The sequence below is a fragment of the Hippoglossus stenolepis genome, chromosome 8 (genome assembly GCF_022539355.2).
Source record: "Hippoglossus stenolepis isolate QCI-W04-F060 chromosome 8, HSTE1.2, whole genome shotgun sequence".
NCBI classification, from domain to species: Eukaryota; Metazoa; Chordata; class Actinopteri; order Pleuronectiformes; family Pleuronectidae; genus Hippoglossus; species Hippoglossus stenolepis.
In genome coordinates this window covers 20,681,994-20,698,051 of record NC_061490.1, presented here as the reverse complement: position 1 = coordinate 20,698,051, position 16,058 = coordinate 20,681,994, and the positions used below count along the sequence as shown (strand labels likewise).

Sequence of the window (16,058 nt, the reverse complement as noted above, 5' to 3'; positions counted from 1 at the left end):
TGTACTGTATACATGGCCAGATATGTGCATTGCCTTCTAGTTTCATTTGTTCTGAATTACTTTTACGTTTTTTTTTTTCATAATTAAATGTTCTTTTGTCTACAGAATCATTTTTCAGTTGAGGTTTGAGAAGTATGGTTCTTATAAAATGGCACCAGATTAAATATGAAATTAAGTAAAACTGAGTATCTTGCACAAAAGTGCACTTGACATATACTGTATTGTGTAACTTAACTGACCCACTAAGTATCAGTCTTTTTGTCTCACATTACATTTTCCATGTACGATACAAAATAAACATTTAAGATAGAAAGGTAAATGATTTGGAAAATGATGACATGGCAAACTGCAGGAACCAGGGACAAAGGAAAAGTATAAAGTAACAGATCAAGAAGATAAAGTGAGGTAAGAGGTTTTAGAAAGTAAATTGGAGGAGAAGTGAGGGAGGAAGACGAGGGTCCACGATGGAGCAGCAGGGCTGAATGTGACAGAGTAATTTCCAATCTGCTTGACTTGTTGTCTGTAAGCCAGATCCCCAGGGCAGGCGGGCTGCCAGCACACTGGTGATAACTGGAGATAAGAAAGTCCATGACGTCCATCTTTATTTCTACTGTAGATGGTTGTAGTAGTAGTAGATAGAATGTTCAACAAGTGACTGGACGTGTTGATGATGTTTCTAACAGGCGATGGATGCGAAACTGGAAGAATACAAAATATCTCAGGATGAAAAAGAGGCTCCATACATGTAGAAGATGCCGTAAAAGATTAGAGAGCTGCTTGATGATAAGCGCCGATGCCGTTGTTAATATGCTGTAGACGAAAAACCTGTCCTGTCCACAGAGGAGTTTATACGTCATGTCCTGCCTCCTGCCCGACCTACGAGACGCTCTCCCTCGCCTGATTGTTCCAGACACATCAGACCCCAACAACCTCCTGCTGCATTGTTCGCATGTGAAAGGCAAAGTCCAGAAAAAGCCCAAACCCAGATCTCAGGACATTTTGACATTGGGCCCGACAGGAATCTTATATAAATATAAACTTAGGAAGACTGAGATCCAGTTGTGCTGCATTTCTGAAGAGTAAAAACTTTCAAAGTGCTGTACAGCAAACATGTAAACAGATTCCTCGAAAGCCGCTTGGTTCCAAAGCTCGATCAGATAAAACTGTCGTGCACACGTTGTATTGTTGTTCAGATAATGATCATCTTCCTGTGTCACTCTCTTTCTATATATAGTAGAGAAGAGTAAAATGAAAGCTGGAGAGACGTAGAGTAAATACAGCAGTGGCAGTGTACGCAGGAGTGCACGGTACAAGGACAAGTGTTTTTGCATTGGAGAACTTCCATTGTTTGCAAAGCCTGTTTTCAGTGAAGAGATTTCGTCTTGTGAAACTCCTCTTAATAACTAGAAGTAGTTTGTTTTGGAGTTCATCTTGTTCATGTTTGTTTTTATTTGCAAAAAATGCTCGTACCTAAATGCTAATCGGTCGCTATTGAGCCCCATGCATTTCCTGTGAGCTTATAACCTGGAATGTTTCTGAAGGGGATTTTTGTGTTTTTGATTAGAGACACCGCAGCACACGGCCTGGAGCGGTGAAACTTTAGCAATCTGCAGAGCGCACGAAGTACAAAATGTCAGCCCCCTCGCAAACCACTGCGTCACCATAGAATAAACCAACCAGTCAAATAAAGAACTCAACAGTGGAGGGGTAGAAGATGGATTGGTCGGGAACACGGAGGAGAAAATGGAAAAAGTACTTGTCTTGTAGGGAGAGTTTTCTGCAGTGGGAAAGAAGTTTCCGGGCCTGTGGTTCACTTCAAGAGTTTCATAGTTCAGTAAAATTCCCAGCAAAAAATCTGAAAATGCATTTCACAATAAACAGTTAAAGGTCCGTCATTCTGTTCGATATCAGTCCGTTCTAATTTTGTCAACATATCTCGAGGGAATTTCTTCCTATTCTCTAGGACTCAAGTATGAACTTATTAGATTTTGGAAAGATCTAATGTCAAGATCAATATGACTTGAGTCAGATCTTAGATATAAAAATGGACGTTGACTCCAGGTCCGAAAAGTAAAGCTCATTCAGAAGTGCCTGAAACTTGTATTCTCTCAAACGACCAGCAGGGTGAGTCGCTCGTTGCTAAAAATAACACTAACGTTGATAAACATTTTTATACAGAGTTAATTTCGTAAATGATTGTGTCATTTAGAGTAAAATAGATGATAAAGCACAGTAGGCATCGGGATGTGGATACAGTGTGATTGACAGCTGGCACCGTCCAGTGGGTGTAGGTGTAGGTGGGGGTGTAGTGTCCTCCAGCTCTCAGTCAGGCGCCTCCCCTTCCTCCTCCAAATATGTCGACGTTGCACAAACAAAGATGGTGGTCAAAGGTTAAGGTCACCGTGAGCTCACTAAACAACACCTGTCATCTCCCTTTCTCTCTGCCAGGCACCAGGAAGTTGGAGTACGGCGGCTCCACATGGCACGAGGGCTGCTTCATCTGTCACAGCTGCGAACAGCCGATTGGCTCCAAGTCCTTCATCCCCGACAAGGATGAACACTACTGTGTTTCCTGTTACGAGGACAAGTTCGCTCCACGCTGCACGCGCTGTAAAAAGGTCAGTGGAGCTATCAGCTGACAGTAGAATCCCCTCAGACACATGAAACATAGTTAAAGAAACCATGAAAGAGAGACGAGTGGCGTTAACCCTGCGTCTACAGGAATGTGCATGGGACTAGATTTTAGAAGTGATCACGTGACCTCTGACCCGTCTCTCTTTTTCAGACCCTGGCTAAAGGGGGTGTGACTTATCGGGACGAGCCGTGGCATAAGGAGTGTTTCGTGTGCACCAGCTGTAAGACGCAGCTGGCGGGTCAACACTTCACCTCCCGAGACGACAGCCCTTACTGCCTCAAGTGCTTCGGCAGCCTGTACGCCAAGAAGTGTGAGGCCTGCAGCAAACCCATTACAGGCAAGACCACATCATGTGATTTTATATATATTAAGAACTCTGATAGATACCATAAAGATAAGCAGCCTCATGTTGGATTCTACACTGTGGGCCTCAGTCAGAATATTCAGGATTTCATATTTGAACAGATACATATTATTAAGACTTAAACTTAACCTCACATGCCTTGGTATAGATTTTAATCTATTCCATTGTTTTTCTGTCCCAGGTTTCGGGGGAGGAAAGTACATCTCATTCGAGGATCGTCAGTGGCATCAGCCGTGTTTCTCCTGCTCCCAGTGCTCTGTGACTCTGGTGGGCGCCGGCTTCTTCCCTGACGGCGAGAGGATCCTGTGCCGCGAATGCAACACCAACCTATAGAGCAGTCACTCACAGTATACTCCCCCTTTCGTCCTCTGTCACAGCATTTCAAGAACCCCCAAGTCATTACCGAGGAAGGTAACACAGGCTAACTAATGCTGCCTCTCAGGTTGTTTTATACAAAGACGTCAGTCCCTTACCGTCCCGTCTGGATCAGAGTTTCAACCAGGAGCTAGTGTGTGAAACCCTGTGTTGGTGCTGCAGTGTTTATGCAGTGAACACCACAGATTTCCTCTTTAACCAAAAACGTCATTATTTTGTGCGACCAACTTTATGTTGTGCCTTAAAAATAACATGTCTTAAATGTTATGACTTATCAAACCAAAGAAAAATTCAAAGTGCTAGTCACTTTGCAAATAGAAACACCCAATCCCTTCATATTTTATATAAATGTTTTACCACTTCAGGTAGAGGTCAGGCTCTGAAGAGAAGACACAGAACACTGATCCAGAACCGAATTAAAACCCTAACACTCTGTATTTTCAAACTATGTTGTAGTTACTGTTTTAATGCTCTTATAACTGCAGTTTTATGCATTTTGAATGTTGCTTTTTCATCTTTTCGAGAAATGTGCGTCTGGCTTTGTACGTCTTGAACGAGTGACTGTAGATAATGACATAGAAGGAGGTGTGACACTGTTGTTAGACCAATTTAAAAATGTGTCAGAAAGTAATAAAACAGTGAGACAGTTGTGATCAATGGAGTCATTTGCACTTTGGATTAGATTTTCTCTTGCCAACATGTTATGTGCACATAAACAACACAATTCAAGGACATGGCACGAGACACACAAAACCCCCTCTAATGTTATGTATCTGCTTGTGGAACTTTTCAATGACACTTATTTTACATAACGTTTCATCATATTTCATTTGTTGTAACAAATCTTTTTTTTTTTTTTTATCACCTTTGCTCAAAGAGCCAGCGTTTATTACCCAAAAAGAAGCTGAAATGAAAATGCATTACGGTTGTGTATTGCAGGAGCATGCGTGTCTTCATCTGCTACAGCAATTGTTGTGTTACTGTTAACACTGTTGGTGTTTTTCATTGTTAGTTTTTAACTTGTATGTATAAAAACAAAATATAAAAAAAAGTACTTATATGTCATTATTTCAGCTTTGATGCTGGTGAGTCAGAGTTGGCGAATATACATTAAAAAGATGAAAACTAAGCCATCGAGGCAAAAGCAGTATGAACCTAAACTGATAATTGAAACGACTAAATGCTACAATGGTTAGTCTTATTTGTGAAGTCTTATTAAATACATTTACAACGACTGATCTTTGCTGAGCACTTTTTTTATATTCTGTGGTTAAAGTGAAGTATCCATTACTGGTTTATGAGCTCATAGCTTTCTGTGGACTTGTGTTTACTGTCTAAACCAGAGAAAACCCATCTGGTGCGTTCAAACAGTCTTTCGAGGAAAGATCTGTGTGTGTGTGTGTGTGTGTGTGTGTGTGTGTGTGTGTGTGTGTGTGTGTGTGTGTGTGTGTGTGTGTGTGTGTGTGTGTGTGTGTGTGTGTGTGTGTGTGTGTGCGCATGTGTGTGCGTGTAGATCCAGCAGGGGAAGGGCATGAAAGTATGAGAAAGTGTTGGAGAAAGAAACCATGTAAAAGAGAGTAAAAAAGTGTGTGTCAGTGGGTTTAACATATTTTTGTACACGTGCACCAGAGAAAAAGGGAATGAGCACATATCTGTGTGTGTGTGTGTGTGTGTGTGTGTGTGTGTGTCTGTTTAGACAGTCGCATTATAAAAGCTTAGTTTAAGGTTAGTTTAAGATAGGTTGTGGTTAGGCTAAGGTTTGGGTTGAGCTAGTGTGTGTGTGTGTGTGGTGTGTGTGTGTGTGTGTGTGTGTGTGTGTGTGTGTGTGTGTGTGTGTGTGTGTGAAGGGGGGCTGAATGTGTATTCATACACTGCTGTTTATGCTGAGTCGACTGTTTGATCGCCTTGATGATAAACACACACACACACACACACACACACACACACACACACACACGGCCAGATCCACTCTCCCGTCTGCTCTGGTGAAATGTCCTCCTCCCTGCCTCCGATTCAGATTTTTTCACCAAAAAAGGAAATGGAAAACTCGTAGCTGCATGGGGGAGGGAGGGAAGGAGGGAGGGAGGGAGGAAGGTGGGGGTTGACTGGTGGTGGAAGTGGGAGAGAGAAGAGTGTGGGAGAAAGAGCGAGAGAGAGGAGGGAGGATGTTCACATCTGGAGTTGCTCCATGGCACTTTCACTGGGGATAGGGGGTCCCTTTGGATTTATAGTGAGGAGGTGACGGGGGTGACAGCTCGCAGGACGAGTCAGAGGGAGGCAGCTCGATGGGTCTCATGCTTCACACACACACACACACACACACACACACACACTCTGAGAGCAAGATACACTCTGACAGCTGTTACCAGTGTGTGTGTGGGGGGGGGAATGTGCTGTTTGCTGATATGAATGTTGTAGCTGCCTCTTTGTCAGGACTCCTTCTCTTCCCGTTTCTCCCTCTTTGACCCACTTCACCACCCAGTCACCCAGAAACCAGACTGGAAGTGTGCACCCAGTAACTGAGCCGAGTTCACTCCCTCACAAACGTTTCACTGAAACCTCCACCGTGCAAAAACAAACAGTGGGCCTTGTATTTAGAGTCTGAACACGACGAGTTGCTCTGTCACGTGAGGCCGTCTGCCAGTCGTGTCATTTAGAATTTCCCCAAAAGAGAAACCCGGGTGTATAAACACACTAAACACAGCTCGGTATATTTTCTTTATTTGAAACAGTGCTGCTCTGTTGAACTTTCGTCTTTTCAGCCTGAATCACAAAGTGGGACTTTGCTGGAGGACGCTAATAATAAGACAGGTTTGTTTTCACTGCTCATAAACTACAGGACGGATCATCACGGAACTTGGTGGAAGGATGTGAATCAGGAGAGAAGCCTTCAAATTTTGGAGTGGATCTGGATCAGGGGGTGGATCCAAAATTATTTTTTTCACTTTCTTTGGCTTTGCAAGATTGGGTGTTGAAAATCAGGCATTTTTCGGGGACTGATATATAAGAAATTTGGTGTAGACTCAAATGAAAATCTGGATTCGGTGGATTTAAATATGGTTTTGGGCCTTGGCGGAGGTTATTAAATCAAAACATTTGCCATTTAGTGCTATTATGGTCCTTTACTTCACTTGTGTTCTGTTGTGTGGAGTGAATGTATATTTCCATTGTTCTTTAAACCTGTCACAGTATCTTTGGTTTAAGGTCAAGTCACGTAATTCCTCTTGAGATCATTTGTTCTCTGTGCTGGAAAAGAGAACAATCAATGCAAAGCTGTTGCTATAATAGCAAATACATATATTTCTCTTCGAGTATTGAATTACAAACAAACATTTCTCCGATCTTAACTGCAACCCTGCGTCACATTGTGCAGGAAGTAAGATTACAGCTGTCTGATGAACAGCAGCCAAGAGTTGACTCAGTATCAGAAGACGACAGAGGCTGATAGGATCATATTAAAACAGGCTCCGGTCCCAACTTTTCTTTATCACTCTAAGATCTCTGCTCTCACGCCGACACAAGTTATCACAGTTTTCAGGGAACGTTTATCCTCAGATACTAAAGTACATGAGATGTGATTAAAATTATCTTTATGTCTATGAAGTCAGTTTAACAGGCTTTGTTTTGAGTGGAAATAGTTTCATTATAAAAAAGGCTGTGTATGGATCTATCGAAGGCCATTTACTCTATAGGCTCCCATTGAAAGAGCTTGAAATATGACCTGTTGTTACCTTTAGAGGCTTTAAGGTCTAAATATTTAAAAGTGCAACGTATTTACATTATATACATCTTTCACTGTGGTTTGTATGAAATGTTATAAACTAAAGTGCAGTGGCACAGGAGGATTCGAGCAAGTAAAAAACTTTAAAAAGTTGTACATAAGAAAAAAAAAAGGTTTTGATATAAACACAGTTATTTTCTGTTGAAAATAGTGTAAATAGTATAAAGAATTAATAGTATAAGTAGAGTGACATGACCAGTGCAGTATTTTATATGTGACTTCAAACGCTGCAGCCTGATGTGACACTGAAACTGTTTCATAAGCACTTTTTCAAGCTTCTATCCTATCACCAAACACTAATCAGATTTCCTTTTCCGTCTGCGTGAAACTGTGTGGACTCTAATTTAACTTGATGCCTGACACGATATGACAAAATAAAATCAGTTTAATTCATATCATGCAAGTTCTGATTGAATTTATTGATTAATACAAACTGAATCCATGTGTATCTGCTCAGATTTACTAGATAGACGCCAATTAGATACAGCAGCTCGGCCGGGGAGAGCAAGGTCTCAAGACTTACACAGAGGTGCAGTAGATGTCATGCACATACATCGAGTACTAATTACTCAGAGAGGTGACCAGGCTTCTCTTAGAATAGTTTCCTGTCACACATTAAATCCTGGGAACCTGAGAAGAGCCTTTAAAACGTGTAGGAGGCAGAATCAGAAAAAAGTGTCCAGGTGTCAAACACGTTTATTTTATTTTTTAAAAAAGTGTTCCCACATTACACAAGTAACAACAACATGTACAAATCAAAAGACACAAAATAACAGTTAAAGGACAAAAACTCATCTCAGGATAAAGCAACCAAAATTGATATGCACATCGCTACACTCTGATCTCACTTCCCACCTGAAACTGCTTCTATAGCTCCATCCATCAGCAGGAGCCAATTATATCATCCTCTCTAGCCACGCCTCTCCTGGACACAGGCAGGTGAACGTTTTTTAATTATAATGTTATTTTAATTAACCTTTATTTTTAAGTTATCTATTAGAACCAACTTTAAAAATGTCTGCGCCGGCCCTAGTCCCCAAACATTCATGTGGCAGCTTGATTGAAACCTGATACACAAAGTAAACCAAATAATAATTTAAAAACCTGTTTAGTCATGATGGTTTGTGGAAGCAGGATTCTGTAGTTTCACGTTCTGTATCGTGGGGAGATTGGTTGTTTGCCTCGGCGAAGGTGTTTTTCAAGTCTTATTTGTCAAATGTAAGTTAACACAGGGTCAAAGGTGCTGCACGAGAAGGGACAGGTCAGCTCAATGCAATAAGAGCAGTGTCAGAAATTTAAACAACATATTTAAGTAAAGTGTTTACTGTACTATAAAGTATATACTATACACATGAGATGATGCAATTGTAAAATCAAAGTGAAAAGTGTGTGCCCATCGTATATTTGTTCTCAAAGTCCCCTTCTAGTTTTAATCTGATTTTAATGGCTATTGCATTTGAATCTGTTTGGTTTTGATCTCATTACTCTTGCATTGATCTTTATTTTCATCCTCACGCAACTTATTTATTTTATGTAAACTTGTTTGTTCAGACTCTGCATCAATGTAACTTTTGTCTTTAAATGACCTTAACTTGTATTTTTCCTCTGATGGAAATGTGCTTGTAGTTGATCATCTGTTATTGGCTCTTTCATCCGGCCCCATAACCAAGAACTATAATTGAGTTAATGAACAAGATAATCAATGAATGAATGAATGAACCATCCTCCTGTTTTTACTTTAGCCGAAGATGGAGGCAGATATAATGAGATCAAGCTCGAGCCAGTGGCAGCTCGTGTTGCAGCAGCTTGAAGTCACGTCCTGCATGGTGTCTAGACAAGCTCGGCACAGCATGAGTCAGATGTTCATGTAGTAAACACACTCATTGGTTTCGTTTATCAGCAGTTTGCTGGGATTCAAGTCTTTATTATGTGTTAATGTCAGAACCGCTGATTCACAGGATTGTTTTTTAGTCCCGCTGACTGGAACAGTGGAAACAGACACACCTGGTAGGAACAATAACAAGTTGACTAATGACCGATGAACAAACCTGGGCTGAGTGACGTGCTGTGTTCACACTCAGGTGTGCCCTGTGTATTTCCTAAACGCTTCTGTGGACAAATTATTTTCTGCTTTTTGAGTTTTCATTATTATATATTCTTGATGTGATTTTTGAACAAGTGTCATGATTCTGCCTCGTTTAAGAGGCTTTTGAGGAACTTTTGAGGTTGGACTTTTGACTTTTTATGGTCGATATGTGTGTATATATGTATAGTATATGTATTTTATATAAGAACAAGCTTGCTAATCTTTCTAACTCTCTTTTATCAGGGGTCCCATCTTCATATATCCTCTTTATCAATCCAATCACAGAGAGCGTAACTGGAAGTGTATGAGTCAACACACCTACTTATCAGCAGTGACGAAACATAATAACTTTATTTGTAAAGAACACAGTAACAAAGTGCTTCACATCAAACAATATGAAATTCTCAAACAACCGGGTGAAGAAAAACAAAAAAGACAAATAGCTGTTGAGGGCAGCCAGGTCTCAACTTTCACACCAGACTCAACACTGGCTTTCTGTGAGTTGATGTTTAATTTATGTGGGAATCAAACTTGTGGTCATTGTGTACTGTTCTTGCTGTGTAGGGATCACCGTCGACACTTCAAATCTTTGTCAGAATATATTTGGTCTTGTCTGTAGTTTGAGAGAAAAAAACGAGACCTGCTACAAGTTTTGACAGAAAAATTGCTTTTGGTAATTTTCCACAGTGGAACATAAAGCTGCCGCAGAAAGAAAAATACAATCAGCCATACATTTCCATGGTTTTTCATCGTGCTCCCCCCCCGGCCCGTGTCATTTCTCCGTTTAGTGTCCATTGACAAAGTGCACTGGTCCACCGCAGTCCAGGCCGTAGACTGTAACCTCAGCAGACGTGGGTTAACCCCAGAAAATGAGAGATTACACTCGCGTCGGTAATTCACCTAAAATCTGTGATTATTTCAAATTCAATTTCAAATTTTATTTGTCACGTACACATCAGTTATATCCTAAACAACGTGTAGTGAAATGCCACAACTGTGTGTTTACAGCTGGTGGATGGAGTGATGCCCAGTCAGTGATATTAAGCTACAAGACATGTTAGTTAAAATACAAATTTGAAATGTATTTTCAGAAAATACAGCTAAAAAATGGTTACAAACACCACTAGAAACAAAAGCCACAAGGCTTCCGGTTCTTAAATCCTGTCCCTCGTCTAGAGATTCTGCAAATTCAGTCAGAATCTATTTCTAAATAAATTCTTTTGATATTTTGCAATTGAATTTGACACAGAAATGAAAGGTCTGTAAAAGATGAATCACCACGACTTTGGTGAACCTGAGTTTCCCTTTATCTTCCTCTTCTCTACTTCCTTCACTAAAAACCACAAAGTCTACCATAAGGTTTTAAAGTGTAATTTCTTGGCAATCTATCCAGCAGTTGTTGACAGACAGATGTTACCATAGATACTGATCCTTGATGACAAGTAATGAAGTTGGTTAACTTGGTGCAGTGGATAAACTGTCGTCTCACAGCTCAAGGGTTCTGGGTTTGAACTCGATGTCTGGCTGAGGCCTTGCGGTGAAGAGTGTTTATCTCGGTGGGTTTTCTCCAGGTACACTGGCTTCGTCCATCAGTCCAAAGACATGGACCTCGGGTTAATTGAAGACTCTAAATTGACCTCAGACGTTGTTTGTCTTTGTGTGTTGGCCCTGCGACGCCCCAGCACAGTCCAGCCTGTACCCAGCCTCTCACACACTGTCAGTGTCACCATCTAGTGTCCGAGGTTAACAAATAGGATGTTTCCTTCAGCAGTAATAGATAAACAAGATCAACCTTTCATTCAATCTCTGTCCATTCAATTACCTCTGTAGTTACGTCTGAAGCACCACGACAGAACTCGGGACTTGTAGATTTCCCTTGAGGGTTAGGGACGGAGGATGTGGCACCTTGGTGAACCCTATGAGACAAACTTGAGTTGTGAATATGGGCTATAGACAACATGCGTCTGTGTCCCAAGCTGACACTCCTCGCGGAGCTGGTGCTTGTTGGCGTGGTTTGGCGTCGGCTCCTGTGGCCTGGCCCGAGCTCTCGTCCTCTCCGCTCGCTCCAGTCTGAGGTCATGAGTTGCGCTCGCTTGTGGGAAGCTCTTGTACTGTCTTGTAATGAGTCGTCTCAGCAGGAAAACAAGGGCCTTGTTTTTCCACAGTTCAGGGTTGGATGCTTCCAAACCTTCAGTTTTGACCTCCGCTAAGATCCCTCCTGTCTTAAGAATGATTGGTAACTGGGAATCTGACACTTTGATAATGTTCCTTCAGTGTAAAAACAAGTAGAGGACGGACCACTCGACACCGTAATGATCAGTGGATGTTCTTTCTATAATCAGCTCGTGTGCACTTCACACCCAAACTGCGATTTCTCACATTCTACAACACAAAATGTTTTATTTTTTTCACCAACTGTTTGTTTGTTCTGCTGCTATTTATTATTTATTCCCCCCTCGCTCACTTGTAAGTGTTTGATGTGGTGTTGGAACAGAATCAGTCTGTTGATGTGGGAGTGTAAGAATGTGATAAATTCTTTATTCAGACTTAAACATCCTCGGGACACAGGAGGTTATTACTCGCTATTGTCAGCAACTACAGTATAGTGGCTGTGGTTTTGAGCCTCTACCTCTCTTGGTATTCGGTGAAAAACCATAAAGAATATAAAGCTGTAGCGTTTGTAGGAAAAAGGAAACGCTGCGTCCTTGCATCTGAAGAAGAGTATTTTGTGTCAGCTCAGTATTTTCTTGGCCGACATCATTGTTCTTGTTTTTTTTGGCAGAACTTGAGAACAGTGAGACGGAGCTTTTCCCTGAGTTCACTTGAGTTCCTCATGACAACTGTTCACAGTTGTAAAGAAATGACACAACATAGTGAGCCTTTATGTTTTTGTGATGTAGTTTTTGCCCTTTATTTGAGATTCAGCTGTTCAAGCATCAACTTGTCAGATGTAAAGAAGTTTTAATATTTAAACCGCATTAAGTATCTGTTTCGATAAGTAACTGGAATTCAGATGGAAAGTGAGCATGGTTCACTATTCATTAAAAGTACAATCACTAAGTAACTGTACTTCAGTATATTTTTTTATCTGTACTTTGGTTAAGTAGATTTATTTACAGGTACTTTTACTCTACTACAAATACAAGCAAATATCTCTAACTTTGACATATATATTTTTTAATAGCATTGCGTTACGTGTTCACATTGTTTTCATATTTTTAAACTTACTTTTACTAAAATAGAAAAATCAGCTAGTTTTACTGAGTCCATTTGTCTCTATTCATTTGTACTTTTACTGGAGTAAGATGTTGAGTACTTCCAGTGATCGTTGGGAAAGTAACAAGCAGTGAGGATAATGACAGACGGATCAAATGAGCCGGAGCTGTTGACGCAGGAAGTGAAAGACTCTTTGATTACTCTTCTGCTTCACTTGGGTCGAAGGTTGACAGGAAAAACAAACATCATCTGTTGGCTTGTGTTTGAATCTGTGCGGCTTGAAGAGACGGAGGTGGATTGAGGATAAACTTTGTCGAACATACATTTGATTTATTATTCAGAGGACGTTTGATTAATGTTCGTACACTTTGCGTTACTTTCCAATCTCGGAGGAGTCGGGTATAAATCCTGTTACAGTACAGTGCTACTGTTGGCTGCTGCTCTATGGGAGCAGTTGTTTGAAGATGAGAGGTCTGGAATGTTAAATGTTTGAGGAGTGGATTGACCAAGATGGACTGTAATTCAAAACATCTAAAAGATTTAGTGATGGGGGGGGGGGCGAGGAAGGTGAAGGAGGGATCTGATTCATGTCTCAGGTTAAAAAAGAACTGGTGTGAAGGAATGAGAGAGAAATGTGAGAACATAAATCCTTCATATCTAGAGATCATGGAAGACTTTATTCAAACAGCTGATGAATGAGACTTCAAGAGGCCGTTTCATCAAAGCTATAAATGCTGTGTGATAAATGTTTATCCCGAGATTATATCATTTAATATCTTTCTGTATTAACGTCATAAATACAGCTAACGTTTCCAAATGATCTGCAGCTTGACACAAAATTGTTTTGCACCAAGGAGCTGTGAAGGAAATGTGTTGACCCAAGTACGATGATCTTCTGTCAGGATACATCCGCACTAGTCTGGAGATTTGGTTAGATTTAGTCACTCTGGGGCTGCGTTTTAGTCTGGATGGGCAGAAAGGGAAATGTTAGGAGAAGATGACGTCACAACTGGGTCTTTTCCATCTTGACGTGGCCTTCACCGATTCATGAGGCTCTTATCACAACCCTCTTCCGGAAAAGAAAACAACCGGCACCAACAGCGGGTGCCAGTGTAGAACGCAAGATAATCAAATACAAGCGTCGCTGACACCGTTTCTCTTACTTTTCATGAAAACAGAACCCGGAGACACTTGTGTGGACAGAGATCATTTTAGTTTTGAAAAAGGGAAAATGTAAGGCCTCATCCTGCTGGAACTTGGTGGGTGGAGTTGGTCGTACTTTATAAAACCTGGAGACCTTCTGCCAGTCTCCCTCTCACCTATGGCTTCCACAGTGTTTGGTTTTGGTTGTAATTTGATTCAGTTCCTTAAACTTATTTTTTAGTGAAATCTCATGTGTGGTCTTTCCTTCTTCGTCCAGACTTGAGCTGTTGTGACACAAGTTTATGGCCAGATAATAAAAGTCACTTGTCAGACGTTCAGGAAGGATGTCAGGAGAAGCTAATTGTGTCTGAGCGATGGAACAAACAAGTTGTCATAACAGCTTCTTGTGACTGAGTTTTGTTTGTGTCTATTTCTGCCTGATGTCCTGAAAAGAAAGAGGAAATAAAATAAAAGATTCTTTGCAAAATATATAAACTGAGATTTATCCTAAAGGTCACATGATTGAAATTACTCGTCCTTAAATGTGACACTTCTTCAACACAGTCATGCAAACAACAAAGATTGTGATAGATTGAAGTCATTGATTCCTCTCTTGTGTTTCTCTCTTTTCTTTGCTCTTTGATTCTGCGGTTTCTTTTTCCTCGTCCAAAAACTTTCCAAACTCTTTTGACAAGTCGCTGGAAAAGAAAAGAAACTATTTAGTACTTGTTTTGATTCTCAAATTGCCCATGACCCTAACTATGATTTCATGAATAATGCAGCAAACCGAGTCTCAGTCTCAGATGATGATGCCAGAGACGTTATGAGGGACTTTATAATTTCTTTCCACATATTAAATCCTGACCAATTCACAAAACATGTTAATGGCCCCCTCTTGTGGTAAGTTGTTGTCATTGCAATTTTACACACTATACAGTAAGCTCATCATAACGTGCAAAATATTTTATATTCCTCACATGAAATCTGTCTCATCGTTGTCTGTCCACACCACTTGTCCTCAGTCCTCAGTCCAAACAACACTGAGACAACTCTGCTTCTTTAAAAGTCTCAACAGGTCAGATCCAAAGACACAAAGAAAAAAAAAAGATTGTTTTGATTCAATTCTATTAAATTATATTTCTATACTTATATTATATTCTTTGTGCTATGCATAGCTTTATCAATGTGATCGTAATGAGGCTGGTTTGACATCATTTCCTGGTTTCTTCTGCAAAAAGGTTGGACCTATTGTCACAGGCATAAATTAGTGCATGTAAATAATCATGTAACAAACTGTTTGATGATTACAAAATTTAAATGTTCACTTTTTTGCTCTTTTTCTCTTGATTCAGTCTTCATTCATTCCATTTCCTTAATTTATCATTTCATGTACAATATCACTTACATTATTCAAATATACAGTATCGTATTAATATCATGTGCAATACTAAATTATGTGAAATACTTTCTCCTCATTTGTCATTTCCAATACAAGTCTGATTTTTTTATCTGAAACCTTTCTAATCTTATCGGATCATATTTTAAACATGTAACGTCGATTATAGCTTTCCTTCATTGTGATACTGAAAATCTCCAAAAGAGGGCAGTACACGTCAATTCAATACTTTACATGTGTCTCTTAATCTGAACTTGTCCTCCTTGTCCAAGTCTTTTCTTAACCTAAGATACATTTGGGTAAAGTTAATAGACACTAATGTTTGCTGCTGATGCATGACCCTGGTTTTCCACTCGCTTACATAGATCATTCATCCATCCAGAGAATCCAAAAGGCCTCCTGATCTGTAAACCTTGATTCTACATTCAAGTGAATTATATTATTTTAACTAGGCCATCGCCAGATGTAGATTTGTCTTTTCCTTGACAAAGAGTGTTGGCTTCCTCATAATATGAAATAGCTGTTATTTTGATTTAGCTGCTTGGCCTTCACAGATATCTGTTGCTGATCAAACACGTCGGTGCTGTCAGCGTTGATGTACAATTCCCTGGAATATTTCAGAATTGAAGAGGACACATTCTCTTTGTCCATCTCCAGATTCAGCCTTTCAGATGTCGAGCCATGAAGAGTTGTGAAGCTTTAGAAATGGAAATGATCCTGGATTAGTGGGGCTGTTGAACTTTAAAGAGCTGGAGGCCAGTGGGGGGGGCAGAGGGGGCAGTGGATGCCGCTGGCAGTCGCTGGTGAGTCAGTCGGAGGCTCCAGCGGCCTCATGTTACCCCAGACCTCTTATTCACCCAGACGATGGCAGAATATCTTGGAGCGATGTCTCTAAGAATTATGTCAGTGATGCTGTGCGTTGCAATGGAAGTTGGAAAAACACGGCAAAGGAAATGTTGTTCCAATTTAATGGTGGTTTTACACTCGTACTGTGTGAGACTTCAATCTGAAGAGAAACAAGAGTATGAGTATTCACTAAGATTTTGACATATCCACTAGTTT

At 40.4% G+C, this 16,058-nt stretch overlaps 2 protein-coding genes across 3 annotated transcripts in view; both read left to right on the top strand.

Annotated features, from left to right (window-relative positions):
* The window catches only part of fhl3a (four and a half LIM domains 3a), a 29,388-nt gene extending 24,779 nt beyond the window's left edge, over window positions 1-4,609 (top strand). For both annotated transcript variants that reach the window (XM_035163082.2, XM_035163083.2), the window contains exons 4-6: window positions 2,449-2,618; window positions 2,786-2,972; window positions 3,181-4,609. In XM_035163082.2, coding sequence (XP_035018973.1) covers window positions 2,449-2,618; window positions 2,786-2,972; window positions 3,181-3,332 — 509 coding nt within the window. In that variant the 3' untranslated portion in view covers window positions 3,333-4,609. The remainder of the gene's footprint in view (window positions 1-2,448; window positions 2,619-2,785; window positions 2,973-3,180) is intronic.
* Window positions 1-16,058, top strand: part of LOC118113339 (B-cell receptor CD22) — a 1,629,935-nt gene that overhangs the window by 1,251,276 nt on the left and 362,601 nt on the right. The window lies entirely within an intron of this gene.